Source organism: Myotis yumanensis, unplaced genomic scaffold (genome assembly GCF_028538775.1).
Source record: "Myotis yumanensis isolate MYYU_CA2020_CCGP unplaced genomic scaffold, mMyoYum1.0.hap1 SCAF_3, whole genome shotgun sequence".
NCBI classification, from domain to species: domain Eukaryota; kingdom Metazoa; phylum Chordata; class Mammalia; order Chiroptera; family Vespertilionidae; genus Myotis; species Myotis yumanensis.
This window is the reverse complement of record NW_027223754.1, coordinates 131,516,293-131,531,156: the sequence shown is the minus strand read 5'-3', so window position 1 is coordinate 131,531,156 and position 14,864 is coordinate 131,516,293. Positions and strand designations below refer to the sequence as shown.

The window sequence follows — 14,864 nt, the reverse complement described above, 5'->3', positions numbered from 1 at the left end:
TATTCCAGATAAGTAAAACATCACACAAGATGGTCTTACTTTGAGAAAATTTGATGTGAAAATACCCAACTTTGGAAAACAACCTAGAATTTTCTTTCTTGTTGCATAGTATCTTTTATTTTACCATTGCTGTTCTTTGTTAGTGCACGTAATAAAGGAATGATGAATATAAATTTCAGAAATGGGCAATCTGTTGCAGAAGATAAGATATATCAACTAGTGACTAAAATGGTCTCAAATTTTGAGCTAACTGTGCACGTCATGTTTTAGGCAATAATATTGTTATTATGTTCTGCTGTCAAAAGTTAGGACTATTATTTAGGAAAATTGGTGGTTTAGCAGGGTACATGGTTTTGTTTTGCTTTATTACTTAAATTTAATGTATGTAATGTAAACTGATAATCATTTTCAGTTTCTTAAAATTACTTTGTGATTATGGTAATCACTGATTTTTTTTGTTTGCCATATGCTTCATGCAATGTTTTCCTCTGAATTTACCCTTTAAAATATGTTTTACATAGGAATTATTGGATTTGTCTTAATTTCAATAATTTTAGGAGTTATAATTATGTTTTGCATCAGAGGTCTCAATACATATTAAAGGAATTATTAAAAGACTGGATAAAATAAACAATAAGGCTTGGATTGTCAAGAATGCTGATTAAGGGTATTTCTTATTTTTCTGCTTAAACTGAATTCATTATAGTAGTAAAATAGTTCCCTACCTAAGGTATTGTGCACACAGTTGTGCTTTTTAGTTACTCAGAATTTCTGTACTGTGAAAATTGTACATTTAGAAGGTAATAGAAATCACAGCGAGTGTAGATTAGCTTTTTATTTATGTTCTTCATGAGTAGAAAGTAAAATGAATCTGCTTCAATGACCCCTGAGTAATCTAGATTTTACTAGTTGTGTATGTATCTAATGTGAGAACTGTTCTTTGAAATGGCCTTGGAGGATTCTGAGCTGTCCTTTATATGTCATGTCATCATGTGGCCAAGTAGTGAAGTCAGAGGAAGACAGCATTAACCTTAACCTTAGAAAGTGTTTTATTCTAGTGAAGTTAGCTATAATGTTAATGTCCACGTGTTCTCTTACTCACTTTCAAAGAACCTGTAATTGGGAGTCCAGGAAACTTGATTCCAAGACATTTTGATACTGATTAGGAGTGACATGACAGGTCAACCACCCATCCTGGATGCTCAGTTTCACCATTTATAAAGTGGTTAAGAGAAAGTATGTCGAGTAACCTTTCAACCCCTGTGTTCTCAGATAATGCAGTAAATTCTTTCAGAAAGAAAATTTTCTTAAAAATTGAAAAATTTTGGTAAAAGAATGTAATCTTACCTGCCACGGATTGTGTGTGTGATTATGTGTGCACACACACTGACTGCTCTTCAGACTGCCCAACCTAGAGCTTTGCTGCCTCCCTCATCGCCAGCTTAACTCAAGCCTTTCTCCTGAGCTCTAGCTTTCTTCACTTGGATGTTCTGCAGCCCCTCAAATTTAACATGTTCCATAAATTGATTTATTTCCCCCTTGATTCTTTACTATTCCCCTCTACCCACACTGGTCAAAACAAAACAGAAAACTTAACTATTTCTCTAGCTCTATTAGCAGCATTGTCAGCAACCAAGTCAAGGAAGTAACAACTCCAGGGTCCTCTTGGACAGCTCTCATCACCCACCCAGGTTTGCTGGCTGATCCTCCAGTGTGTGTTCTCTGTGCCTACTGACCACTGACACCAACAGATATTTTTCTTTTTTTGAGGAGGTTATCTTTTTGCTTTTTTAACTGCATAGTTTATTATTAGGACAATCAGGATACTTGTTAAATGTGTGTGTGTGTGTGTGTGTGTGTGTGTGTATATACATATACACACATACATACATACATATATATATGAATTGTAAAATTTGCAAGATTTCACATTAAAAAAAATTAAATGAATGATTATAATGGTATATTTAGTAAGCATTGTTTTCACACCATATGTAAAACACTATGTCTTAGGAAATGGGGAACAGCAGTAAAGGAAATGGAAAATCTATTTGCTGGTAATAGTCTGCCAAGTGAAGGGACTAAAGTATAAACACAAGGATAGGACAGAATTATAAATTAGCATATGATAAAGTAGCACCACAAGTAGAGTAGGTGATTGCAGCTCAAAGTGTGAATTATGGACGAAGAGATTCGACTGTATCTGGGAGCTTCTTAGAAATGCAGGATCCCCCCCCGCCCCCCGCCCCCCCCCCCCCCCCCCCCCCGAGTCAGAATCTGCATTTTAACAAGAACCCAGGTGCTTCCTGTGCACATTAAAGTGTGAGAAGCCCTGATGTTGATACTTGGGAGCTGACACTGTTCTGAGTGTGTATATGTACAAACTAATTTATTCTCCCATAGCAACCCCATAAGGTTGATGCCACTGTTATTTTCCATTTTATAGTTGAGGAAATCACTTAGCTACTAAGTGGCAAGCTGGAATTCACACTCAGGCATTTCACCTCTGTCTTCCTATGTCAACTATGCTATTCTGTTTCTCTCTGTATAAAGAGCTGAGTGAACAAGTTGTAACACAGCCCCCACGCAGGACCTAGTAAATCAGGCAAGACAACTTTGAGAGATGAGGTTTTAATCAGAACTGAGCATATGTTGTTGCAAATGTCAGGATTCCTTGCTTTTTAAGGCTGCATCATCTTCCATTGTATAAATGCACTACATTTCCTTTATCCATTCACCTATCAATGGACATGTAAAGTTGTTTCCATGCCCTAACTATGTGAGTAATGCAGCAGGCAACATAGGAGTGCAGGTATATCTTCAAGATTCTGATTTTCATTCCTTTGGATAAATTCTCAGAAGTAGGATCTAAAATAGTCAAATTCATAGAAGCAGAGAGTAGAATGGTGGTTCCCAGAGGATAGGGGGGAGTGGGGAGAAGTTAGTAAAAGGGTAACAAGTTTGAGTTATACAGGATAAGTTACGGAGATCTAATGTACAGGATGGTGACTATAGTATACTATATAATTGAACTTTCTCAGAGGGTAGAAGTCTAACTTCTCACTACACACACAAATGGTAACTGAGATGATGGATATGTTAAAATATTTACGAAAAGATACATTCAAATGTCTGTTTGAAATTTATTAATTTTATTATTTTGAGATTATTTTGGTGACTACTTTTTTTATCTGGAATGTCAATGTTGGTTACTTCTCTTATGTGTAAGCGATGTCTTCATTAAACAGGATTCATTAGATTGATATATAGTAGATGTTCAACTATTTGAATTTTATCCACTTTTTTTGAAAGTCTGCATGACAGTGGGTTAATGAATGAAACCTAATGTCAGTTTGTGTGGTGATATTTTTTTAGTTGCTTTGCCCAGTAATCTCTCTTCATCCATACAGCAGACTTCTGTGAAAGAGAGTGAATTGTTAAGCTATATGTTTAGATACAAAAATATTTGTGTCTTCTCCTTGGGAATTATTTCACACAAATATCCCATAGAGTGTCTTTCTGTTTTTGTTTTTGTTTAAAGTCAATTTTTTCTAGTGAGTTATAATATATAAATTGATTTAAGTTTTAACCTATTGTAGAGAAAAACACTTCATAGACAAATGGCATATACTCAAATATTTATAGCTGTTTAATGGCATTTTATAGATATTTGTTTGGGCTTTGTCTTTATTTTTATTTTACACCCCATGGGAATAGTGGGGTAGATGTGACTTCATTGTGGCATTCAGCTTATATTTGCTTGGCTTTTTCATAGTTGGTGGCACCCTAATTCCTAGCATGATAAATAATAACCCTCTGTGCTTGACTTCGTTTAACTTATTTAAATTGTTTTCAAATTTACTTTTTTTTTAAATCAGCTAAAGCTTGTGTATGGTTAAGTTTTTGTTTTGTTTGTTTATTGTTCAATTTTGTTTTCTTAGGGGAAAAAATCCTATAAAATGGCTATTAAATTTTAGCCAGTGACAATGAGATTTTCTTAATATTACTTCAAATTCTTATCTCTTAATTCTTAGAGTATGTGGTTTTGTTGTTTTGTAGTGTCCTACTAAAATATTCATTTTTTTACAGTGTATTGCAAGTTCCACTGCATTACATGCAAATATGATTCACTCATACCTAGCTGTTTGTGGATTCAAACTCATAAATGCACCACCTTTTGGTTTAAGCTAATAGCGTACTGACATTTTTCTGTTTCCTGGTATTTACAGATTCGAGTGGTGAATGCATTTCGTAGTTCTTTATATGAAGGGTTAGAAAAACCGGAATCAAGAAGTTCGATTCACAACTTTATGACACATCCTGAGTTTAGGATAGAAGATTCAGAGCCTCATATCCCCCTTATTGATGACACTGATGCTGAAGATGATGCTCCTACAAAACGTAACTCCAGTCCTCCGCCCTCTCCCAACAAAAATAACAATGCTGTTGACAGCGGGATTTACCTTACAATAGAAATGAACAAGTCTGCTACCTCTTCATCCCCAGGAAGCCCACTACATAGTTTGGAAACATCACTCTGATTGTAAGCTGAATGTTAACACACTAGCTGCATTGTAAAGAAACAAATTGAAACTGGGTCTTTTCACATATTGTGACGGACAAGATAGTATTCTTGTCTTTGGACTTCAACAGAAGACACACTTGTACGAATGTAGATTTATTTTTTTAAAAAAATGCAAAGCTTTCTGCCAGACTGAGGGTGCTTTTTGGGGGGTGGGAGAAATGAACTGACAGATGAACAGTAACTCAGCATAAGTGGACCTGTGGATCATCAGTAGTTCTAAGAATGGTCCTGAACAGTATGTTAGCAGAGCTTTAGTTTATCTCAACCCTGGATGGGAGAGAGGGAGGAGTAAAGCTGGGCAGGCAAAGAGCCCTGGATCATAGAATTGATACTTTAATTTCTGCTGTTGGCTGTTAATAAATTGGATTATTTATGTTTATAAATGATACAGATCTGTTTACAAGGTTTGTAGATACTTTTTTTGTTCCTGTTCATAGATGGGAAGCTTCCTTATCACTGATGCAGAGAAAAATTAGTCCTTCAAATACTGCTCTATTTTCAGGAAAAATTAAAAAAGGGTGTTTCTATTGAAACTGTACTAAATTTTTGCCTACAATTACCTTGTTAAATATTGTAGATAAATTGCTAATACTAATAGCCAAATAGATAACACTAATGCTTTGTTTTAAAAAAACAAACAAAAAAACAACAAAACAAAACAAAAAAAACATGAGCAGTGGTGTTCTAATAAAGTTATGGCATCTGTTCTAATTAGTTTCTTAAATACATTTACTACTTAATGGTTTTGAAACAACTGTTTAATTTTTAAAATTTTTGAAAACTTGGTAATAACCTTTTTGTTCAGAATTTGGTAGATTGTTTAATGTGGGACATCAACTGCATAATGAAAGATGCTTGAAATGCTTTTGTTGTTTCAGGCAAATCAAAGTAAATCAAGCTCTCAAACCACAAGAGAACCTTAGTCCTTTATGTTTTTGTCTAAACATGTTAGTTCAGTGATGTCTTGGTGAACTGTGAGTGAACTGTATTGATTTTTCTAATAAATCCTTAGAAACCTTCATACAGCATGAGGGCTGTTGGCATTTTGAAAAAGGTTAATAAGTAGAAGCATACATGTTTTCCTTTTGTTTTTGAAACTTGTTTGTAAACATAAATAAATCTCCCTTTTATTAAATAAATTCACGGCAATGTTTTTTTAAAAGGCATTTCAGCTTCTTTACTCAATTCTGCAAATATGGTGCAACAGTCTGTTCTTTTTAGCCACAATTGGAGTAAGTTTCAAGGTGATAACAGCCCTATGAATTACTGCTTAAATTCCTAGGTGATAATCTACTAGAACCAGATTAAGAAAATTATCGCAATTTCACCACTCAACATATTCTTCATTGAATTTAGTTTGTCTAAAATAATCTCACAGTTTTTTTGACCACAGTTGTCTCTGATACATTTATTTTAATTCTTAAGTGGCCAAATAACAACTTAGGTAAAATGAGATTATATGAAAAGATGAAAAAGGTCATATATAGATATAGATATAATAATTAACCATATGCTGGAATGTCCATTTCTAAGCCAATTAGATTCTTTGTCTTTTCTTTCTTTTGTCTACTTTCTCCCCTTTTTTGCCTCTGTCTTTACCTTTTAGGAACTGGCATTGTGTTAGGGCCCAGATTTCACCAGATATACAATCCTCAGGCTGACATAAAGTTTACGCGAGGACTACAACAACATCTGACCCAGCAAAGAAACATTTAGTTGATGGTGCTTGATATTTTTGATGGGTGGGGGAAAATCTTTTTTTCTCCATCAGTTCTTTGCAGTAATCCTCTGCAAGTCTTAGAAACACATTGGCTCTGTCAGCATTTGTAATTGTACATTTATTCATCAGGTATTTACGCAAATTATACTGTAAAAAGAGATAGCATGATATGCTGGAAAGCATACCAGGCTAGGTGTCAAGACCTGGTTTCTAGTATCGGTTTTGCCTTTAACGTGCTGCATGACCTTGGGAAAATCATTAATCCTAAAGGAGGGTGGTGGACTAGACTAACTCGAAGAACCCTTTCTACTCTAAATATTGACCCTATCAACTAGAAAAGCCTATAAGGCATAGGGAATAGAGAAAAGGGAGATATTTTCAGTTTTCTCTTTAATTTTGGTTATGCTTAAATATGAATGTATTTACCAAAAGATTTAGAAGTGCATGTGCTTTGGAGGATTTGTATTGAGCTTTTACAGTATTCATTTTTCAACTCAAGGCAATGGCTTTTTACACCAACTCTAATCCATAAACGGGTCTTATGACATCCATGAAGTAGTAGCAAGACATACTTAGTGTGTATTTCTCTTTTTGAGACACTGTAATTTCTACCAGAAATTTCCAGAGCATTATGTAAGTAGAAAAAAAATGCAAGCAAGCTGTTAAAGATCTTGGATCCCATTATATATGTATAGCTGAAATCAGCATCTGTAATTCAATCACTTTTTCTCTTTTATCCTCTAACCAAAAAATTGTTTAATTTTGCATCCCAAATGTTTTTAATCTTTGTATATTTTTTAAAAATCCTTTCTCCTCATCATTGCCTTTTTTGTGGTTGTAAATAGACTTAACTTGCACTTTGAAGATGAGTTACTCCTTGTCATCTTACAAATATGTGATATGGTAATTTTCATAACAGATGTCAGTTTTGAACCAAGAAATGGTGATTTGTTTATAAGAAAAAAAAAAACTGGCTTCATTTCTGTGAAACTGCTCTTTGAAAATTTCTTTTTACACGTGTAAGCCAACTGAGATACCATGATGGTGTTGATTTCTTTTAATGATGCTTACCATCTATTTAGCCACTGAGCCTTTTATTATTTGTCTATTTGTAAAGTTTATTTGTCTTAACTCATTTAATAAATATACTGTTTATCTGTTTCTGAATGGGGACTGAACTTTTTGGATATTTAAATTGATCAGAACATATTTTAGAATTACTTTTTTCTACTTGAAATTTTTAAAATTTAACTGATGAAAATTCTGTAATGTACTTGAAATGTTATGGTTGTGTTACAGTGAATCAGTGTCCCAGTACGCATGATCTTGCCCTTAGAATAAAAGTGGGTATATTGTTCTTACTCTCCTATCACCATCTTTAATCATTGTGGCACAGTAGGTCATTTCTGCAGTCCATAGAAGTGGAATGTTTGGTTTATAAAATTGAGTTTTTCACATTAACCATAGAGCTTAATTATTTGTTAAATTATGCAGACTTGTCAATAGCAATAACCTGAACGCTATGGTAACAAAATTAATTGAATTTCCCTCATTTGGCTTTTGTAATAAATTATTAACATAAATTAGCAACTTTGTTAAAATAACTGAGTAAACTTTAAATGATTATGAATACCATATTTTTCTATTAGTAAAAATTAGTAAATTATTGAGTATATGTAAATATCATATTTATGACATGAGATGTTTTTTAATTTTCAAATTCGGTTTTATATATGTATTATGTATTACATTTGAATTTTGAATTAAGTTCCCTTTGTAAAATTAACTGAACAAGAAAGGGGAGTTACTATAAGTCTTTGCTTGTTGACATTTTTCCTTCCCTGTGTTTTTAGAGCAGCCATGTGATATTGCAGCTGCCTTTTCCCACTTAGTGTATGCATCTGAGACTATAATGCCCAAACCCCATAGCAACCTTTATCTTTTAAATTCTAGTGTTACACTCATTTGTAGAGCCCAAAAGAGTACTTTTATTAGCATAATTATGCCATCTAACTAAAATAATTTTTGAAATATCCTTGAAAGTAATCTTTTAAAATAAGCATTATAAAAATATAAATAATGTTTCATGCAGTAAGGGAAGTTGTGGTTAGTTCTGTACTTCCCTTAGAACATGTCAAAAAAGGAAATTATTCTTATCCTTATAATATAATTTCCTTTTCAACAGATTAATAGTTTTATCTCTTAAATTCTCAATTGAGAGTTTATTACTTTAACATTTTCTCTGTTAGAAAAACCATTCAGCTTACACATGAATATACTAAATGTAAGCATGTTTAATCTGTATTCTCTAAATTTATTGTCATTATTGAACAATAATATTAATAGTTCTAAAGTAGGGAATTAAGTAAGAAGTGTGCATATGTGCTTATACAGTATAAGTCTTTGGCACAACTTCCTTAACCGTCACTACTAGTATGTCCTAGGAAAACTAGTTCCCCAATTGGTAACACACTTCCAGGTGACGGGGTCCCCTAAAATTCTCTTAATTTAAATCAGAGTTAAAAGGACCACACAATTTTCAAATTACTTTTCAGATTATCATATATTAAGTATTGATCCTTTCCTTAGCTACTAACCTGAATATTGTCAGAACATAATATTTATGGAGTACCTGCTGTAAATAATCACCCTGTGTACTAATGCTGCTGCTGTACATATGGGGAAACTGAGGCTTAACGTGTTTAAGTGAACTTGCTGTAGCTCACATTGCCAACCGGGATTCACACTTAAGACAGACCTTCTCAAGAGCCTGAATTGGTGGCTACTGGTCTTTATTGCACTACTACCATCTTGTTAACCTGAGTGAGGTCTCAGTGCCTAAAAATCTGTGCTTATCTTTTAAGGGCTCCTTTGCTGTTTTTCCTTTCTGATACCAAATGCTTCAGAGATGGTCTTAAAAATCTTAATAACCTTCCTGGAGGAGAGCTCAAGAGATTGAGGCAAAGAATCACCAATTGTGATGTATAACCCAAGGTTTTCTTATAATCAGACCTCTAGCTGAAGAGTCAAAGCTCAGTAGAATGGTGTTTTTAATAGCATACTTTGGTTAGAGAATTTTGTGATTCAATACTTTTAAGATAGATAATCTGTTAATTTAACAGGTCATTGCTTTATATCCTAAATAATTTGGAATGAAAATAAACATTACATTAATGCTATAATTTTGCAATTTTTTATTCTTAAAGTTTGTGAAACTAAAAAATAGGTTGTTTAGCATATTTTTAAGAATTACTTTGTCCTCCAGCAGTATTTTCCTTGCTGAAAATTTTTACTGCTTTAATACTTAGTCTAAGGGAGTGACTTATTGCACACTGGATTTTAAATTAACAATTTTAAAATCAAATTGCAGCCATTATTTCACTAGTGTTTTTTTTAAATATGTTTTCATTTTTTTCAGAGAGGAAGGAAGAGGGGGCTGGAGAAACATCACTGAGAGAGTAACATCCATCAGTCTGCCTCCTGTATGCCCCCTATTGGGGATCAGCCCACAACCCAAGCATGTGCCCTGACCAGGAATCAAACCGGTGACTTCTTGGTTCATGGGTTGACTCAACCATTGAGCCACACCAGCCAGGCTCACTACTGTTTTAATACCATTTTATATTAATGTTACTTATGGTTTGTGAATAATCATTCAGCCTCCCTTATAGTCTGTAAAAATGAGATACTGATTTTTATTATCTTTAAGGTAACATTTGTCTTCGTGAAAATAAAATATTTTAAAACTTTGGGTTTTTTTTGTAAGGCTGCTTTTAAAATCATAAATATTTATTCTAAGGCATACTTTAATGGAAAGCTTGAGACTGTGTGCAAAAAAATAAGAATGAGACTTCAGGGAAACCTGTGGTATCCAAGTTTAGAAATTCAAATTAGGATGCTTTTAATTTAATATTCTTAATCTTTTAATCTTAAGTCTACTCTTTCAGTGAGCTTCAAACCCTCTGGGAAGGATAAGTCTATAGCATCTAAATCACTGTCTCACTGCTGAAAACTTAGAATGGATCTGAAGTGTGGTGGGAGGAGGTGAATTGTAATAGGGAAGCCACACAAATTTCTGGAGTCTGGGACTCAACTTGTAAAAACCCTACCCTAGTGTCTGTTCCCCTTGGTCTCTCCCCCAAATTAACCCCTTTGTGTGTTTTTTTTTTTACATCTCCCGCTCCACTTATTCAATCCACAAGTACTTGGTACCTGTCACGGGGAATTCATACTGTTGTAGACTTGGAAGAACCAAGAAAGGTCCTTTCTCTCAAGGAGTTCGTTCTAATAAGTAGGAGAGATAATACTATGTTACATAGTGTGGTCGGGGAAGCCATCTCAGAGATGGTGCCATTAAGCAAAGACCTGAAGGAAGTGACGGAGCCAACTGCTTGGTTGTGTGGAAGAGCCTTCCAGTAGATAACAGCTGGCAAGTTGGGAAAAGCAAGGAGGCCATGTAGCCACAGTGGAGTGAAACCAGTGGGAGCTAGTAGGAACTGAGCTTGGTGACAGAGTGGGAGGCTTGGCCTGACAAGAGCTATAAGCCTTGGCAGGAACTTGGGCTCATGATGGGAAGCCAGTGGAGGATTTTGAGCAGAGCAGCCACATAATTGAACCTTTGGAAAGATCATTGGCTGGTCGATGGAGCGAGAAAATTGGAAGTTAAGAAACCACTTAGGAAGCTTTGCTTTAGTTTCAGGCTCATTCCAGCTCAGCTTTTCCTGCTTCTTTTGTAGCCCACCTCTAAAGAGTCTTGTGGACCCCTTCCTTTGAATTTTATGCTTTGTCTGTTCTTCCAGATAACACAAGGCTGGCAATATTTGTACAGTCAACTCAATCTACCTATTTTTTTCATTTGCTTTAGCCTATATGCAGTTTCCCACATGGTTTGCAGTAGTCTTTATTTTTACTGTGTGTTACTCAGCAACATGGTCATAAATAGAAGATGGCCATTGCTCAGCTGGTCAGTTTCTAAGATTATAGTTGGCATCTCCTCCAAATTATCTTTTTTTCTTACTCCGTGGAAGCTCTTTACATCTGCTAAAATTATTTATACCAGGCATGACTACTAGTCTCCATTCCTTGTTCATTGCCTAGTCTTTTCTAGCCTAACTTTGCTGACTTCATATTAACCAATGCACTCCAGTTGGCAACCTCACCCCTGCTCTGCCACTTACCTAGATGGCTTTGCCGCCTTGATATTTCACTACTTTGGTGCCTAAACTCAAACCATCTTTAACTTCATACCCGTCCTCAGCTTTAGAGTATGCTCCCAGTCTTGCTGGTGACCAAGATTCGCACTAATTTCCTGTTTTCCTCACTGATGATCCAACTGACCTTTATTTGTCTCATTCTTTTCAGGGTTATTCCTCATTTCATTTATTCCAAATCTACTCTTGTCAGAGCCAAGATTCAAGATGTTTATTGACTGAACACATATATTCCATTCTACCTCTCACATTCAGCCCAACCTATATTTTTCACATATTTTAGCAGACAGTTGCCTCTCCTATTAATTGGGTTTTGGTCCCAAAGAACAGAATTTTCCATTTATTTGTGTTGAACTATTTTAGTAAACTCATTGCTTTGACTCCTAGTGTTACCATCTAGTATATTCTCAACCCTCTCTGCTTAATGCTGCCCAAGACAGCGGTTAGCTTTCCTCCTTCTTATGGAAATGACTGTTTCACCACAACAAAACTGGAAGACAGACAAGACTGGTTTCCCAAGACCCTTTGCCTTTTCAGAATCACTATCAGGTGGTATTAATGCTCACTTAGCTTAGTCATTCAAACAGGGATCACCTGATTAAATATTTTGTCGTTATACACTCAAAATAGCCATCAGATCCAAAAGTAGATGATGGCTTATTGAAATGCTGTCAATTACACTTCCTGTGTTGCTACACATTTCTTCCTTGGTTTCAGGTGCTCTTGTCAATCTCTTTATTTTCACTATTATTTACTCCATTCCTTCTACCTCACATCCTTACCCTCTATCTCTCTCATCACCAATCTACCCAACACATAATCCAAATGTTCCTAAATCACCACTTTGCCCACATCATCCTGCCAAAAAATAAATAAAAAATAAGAAAATAAAAGCAAACCAAACAACAAACCTTTGAATGTCTCTTTGCTTCTTAACTCTGTGGCCACACGTTGTCACCTGCCCCTTTCCACGGTTATAAGCATGTTCTCTGCTAGTGTGCTCTTCCTTCCTGTAAATTCCTGTCAAAGCTCTCCATGTTCCATGCCCTTTTGTACCTTATAACATTCACAGTGTGTGCACCACGTGACCTCCCTCCATCCTCAAGGACAAATGGGGAGGGGAGCTTTTTTCAGAGGAAAATCGCCTCTCCTGAAGGAGAGGGCTGAGGCTCAGAGTGGATCTCTATGAAGTGTGAGGAGAGGCAGTATATGTCAGAAGAGCATTTGCCTGCAAGTTGGCAGACCTGGGTTCTGGTTCCAACTCTGCCTGAACCAACTTCTAATACCTTGAGCCCTCATTTTCCTCAACAGGATTGTGAGGATCATGATTCCTGCCCTGCCTTGGATGTTCCGATGAACTTGAAAAGTGAAGGCTCTTTAACAATTACAAAGGGCAGTGCAAGATGGTGCTATCGCAGCAGAAACAATCCTGTGAAGAGTTGTTCCTGCTCTTCCTCCAATACATAGGTTTAAACAGAACATTTCAGAGTTGAAAAGGGCCCTTCAGTCTCAACTGGCTCATAAACACTTAAGGCTTTATGAAGATTGCTCTGGAGATTTATCCCATTAGAAATAATAATTTGCTTCCTTTCCCTTTTTTTTCTGTTTTTAGTCGATATATATATATATATATATATATATATATATATATATATATATATATTTCTTTATTGATCAAGGTATTACATATGTGTCCTCATCCCCCCATTGCCCTCCACCCCACCCCCACTCATGCCTTCACTCCCCTGGTGTCTGTTTCCATTGGTTAGGCTTATATGCATGCATACAGGTCCTTTGGTTAATCTCTCCCCCATACCCCCACTCTCCACAACCTTCCCTCTGCCATTCTGACAGATGTGAGATGGTACCTATTGTCATTTTGACTGAATTAAATCACTTTATTTTTGTGTTTTCTCCCCCTCTCCAGTTTCTAGAAAGGGAAACAAACCAAAAGGAGTTGGAAAGCAGATGACATGGGTAATTCACTGAGGCATTATTAGTTGTGTAAAAACATAAAGCTCTTTTCATGTGACTAATTGAGTTGATTTGAAGATAGAACAAAAGAATTATAGCTAGTAGATTTGTGAAGTAAACAGCTTTTTATACTTTCTCCTTTTGGAAGATTACCTTTTATCATTGGGTTAGATATGGGAGATTTCAGATTATTATTTGTTATGAAACATTCCCAAATAGAAATAGCTTTGGTTTTTATTTCAGGTTATAAACCTAATCCATGCTCATTATTAAATAAGGAAAGTAATGACAAAGAAAGCTATCCTTAACCCCATCACCCAGACTTAAAATACTTAGCATTTTTATTCTATGGGTTAACATCACTGCTTATGTCTTCAGAACTGTTCACAATTGGGTTTTTTAAAATATATTTTTATTGATTTCAGAGAGAAAGGGAGAGGGGAGGAGAGATAGAAACATCAATGATGAGAGAGAATCATTGATTGGTTGCCTCCTGCATGCCCCCTACTAGGAATCGAGCCTGAAACCTGGGCATGTGCCCTGACCTGGAATAGAACCATGACCTCCTGGTTCATAGGTCAACACTCAATCACTGAGCCACACCAGCTGGGCCACAATTGGGGTTTTAGATACAGAAAAAAGGTTTGATGGATTTACTAGTAGGAACAGCCTAACGTGATCCAAATTGTAGGGAGGAACACAGACACCTGAAAAGAAAGAAAAAAAATCCACATATATGAAGGTGTAAGGCATGGTCCATGAATCTTAGTGACCAGGGAAGACAGCAGAGGATCTGGAAAAGAAAAGTCAAAGTGAAAAGAGCTATGTGATTAAAGGCTCCAGCAACTATTTGGTAAAGGCTGTTTTGCAAAGAGAACCGTGGAATGGAACAACCGGGTGCCCACACCACTCTTGTGTGGGACCCTCCCCAGTTGAGAGGACATTTCAGAGAAGTGAGTCCTCCATCTGTCAGAGAGAGGGAGATCTGAGGCTGTTACAGGACAATTCTAATAATGCAATAAGTGCAACAACGACCCCAAACAGGGTGTGTTGAAGGATTAACTCTAACAGCACGGGAATCCAGAGTCTAAGAAGGCTTAACAGAGAAATCCCTGCATCAAGAAACTGAGAGATGGACAGGGCTCTCTGCTAGCTCAGGGAGACGGAGACAGTCCATACAGGAGAAAACAGCTGGTGCAAGCGAGCGGGAGAGCCAGATGTTCTCTCCATGATCTAAAGCTCATCAGGTAAGCAATAGTTCTGAGTTCACTACGCTAAAGGTAACTAAATTACATGTGTTTAAGATATGTTAAATATCTCTCGAGAACAGGCTTATCTTCACTAGATTCTTTGAGATGTGGGATTATATTGCTTT

At 35.9% G+C, this 14,864-nt stretch overlaps 1 protein-coding gene across 7 annotated transcripts in view; it reads left to right on the top strand.

The window, feature by feature from the left end:
• ATP2B1 (ATPase plasma membrane Ca2+ transporting 1) overlaps positions 1 to 7,472 on the top strand; it is a 139,271-nt gene extending 131,799 nt beyond the window's left edge. For 6 of the 7 annotated variants that reach the window (XM_070409614.1, XM_070409612.1, XM_070409610.1 and 3 more), the window contains one exon: positions 4,230 to 7,472. In XM_070409614.1, the coding sequence (XP_070265715.1) occupies positions 4,230 to 4,541 (312 nt within the window). In that variant the 3' untranslated portion in view covers positions 4,542 to 7,472. The remainder of the gene's footprint in view (positions 1 to 4,229) is intronic. The other variant, XM_070409613.1, reaches the window with a different exon arrangement.
• Positions 7,473 to 14,864: the final 7,392 nt, after the last annotated feature.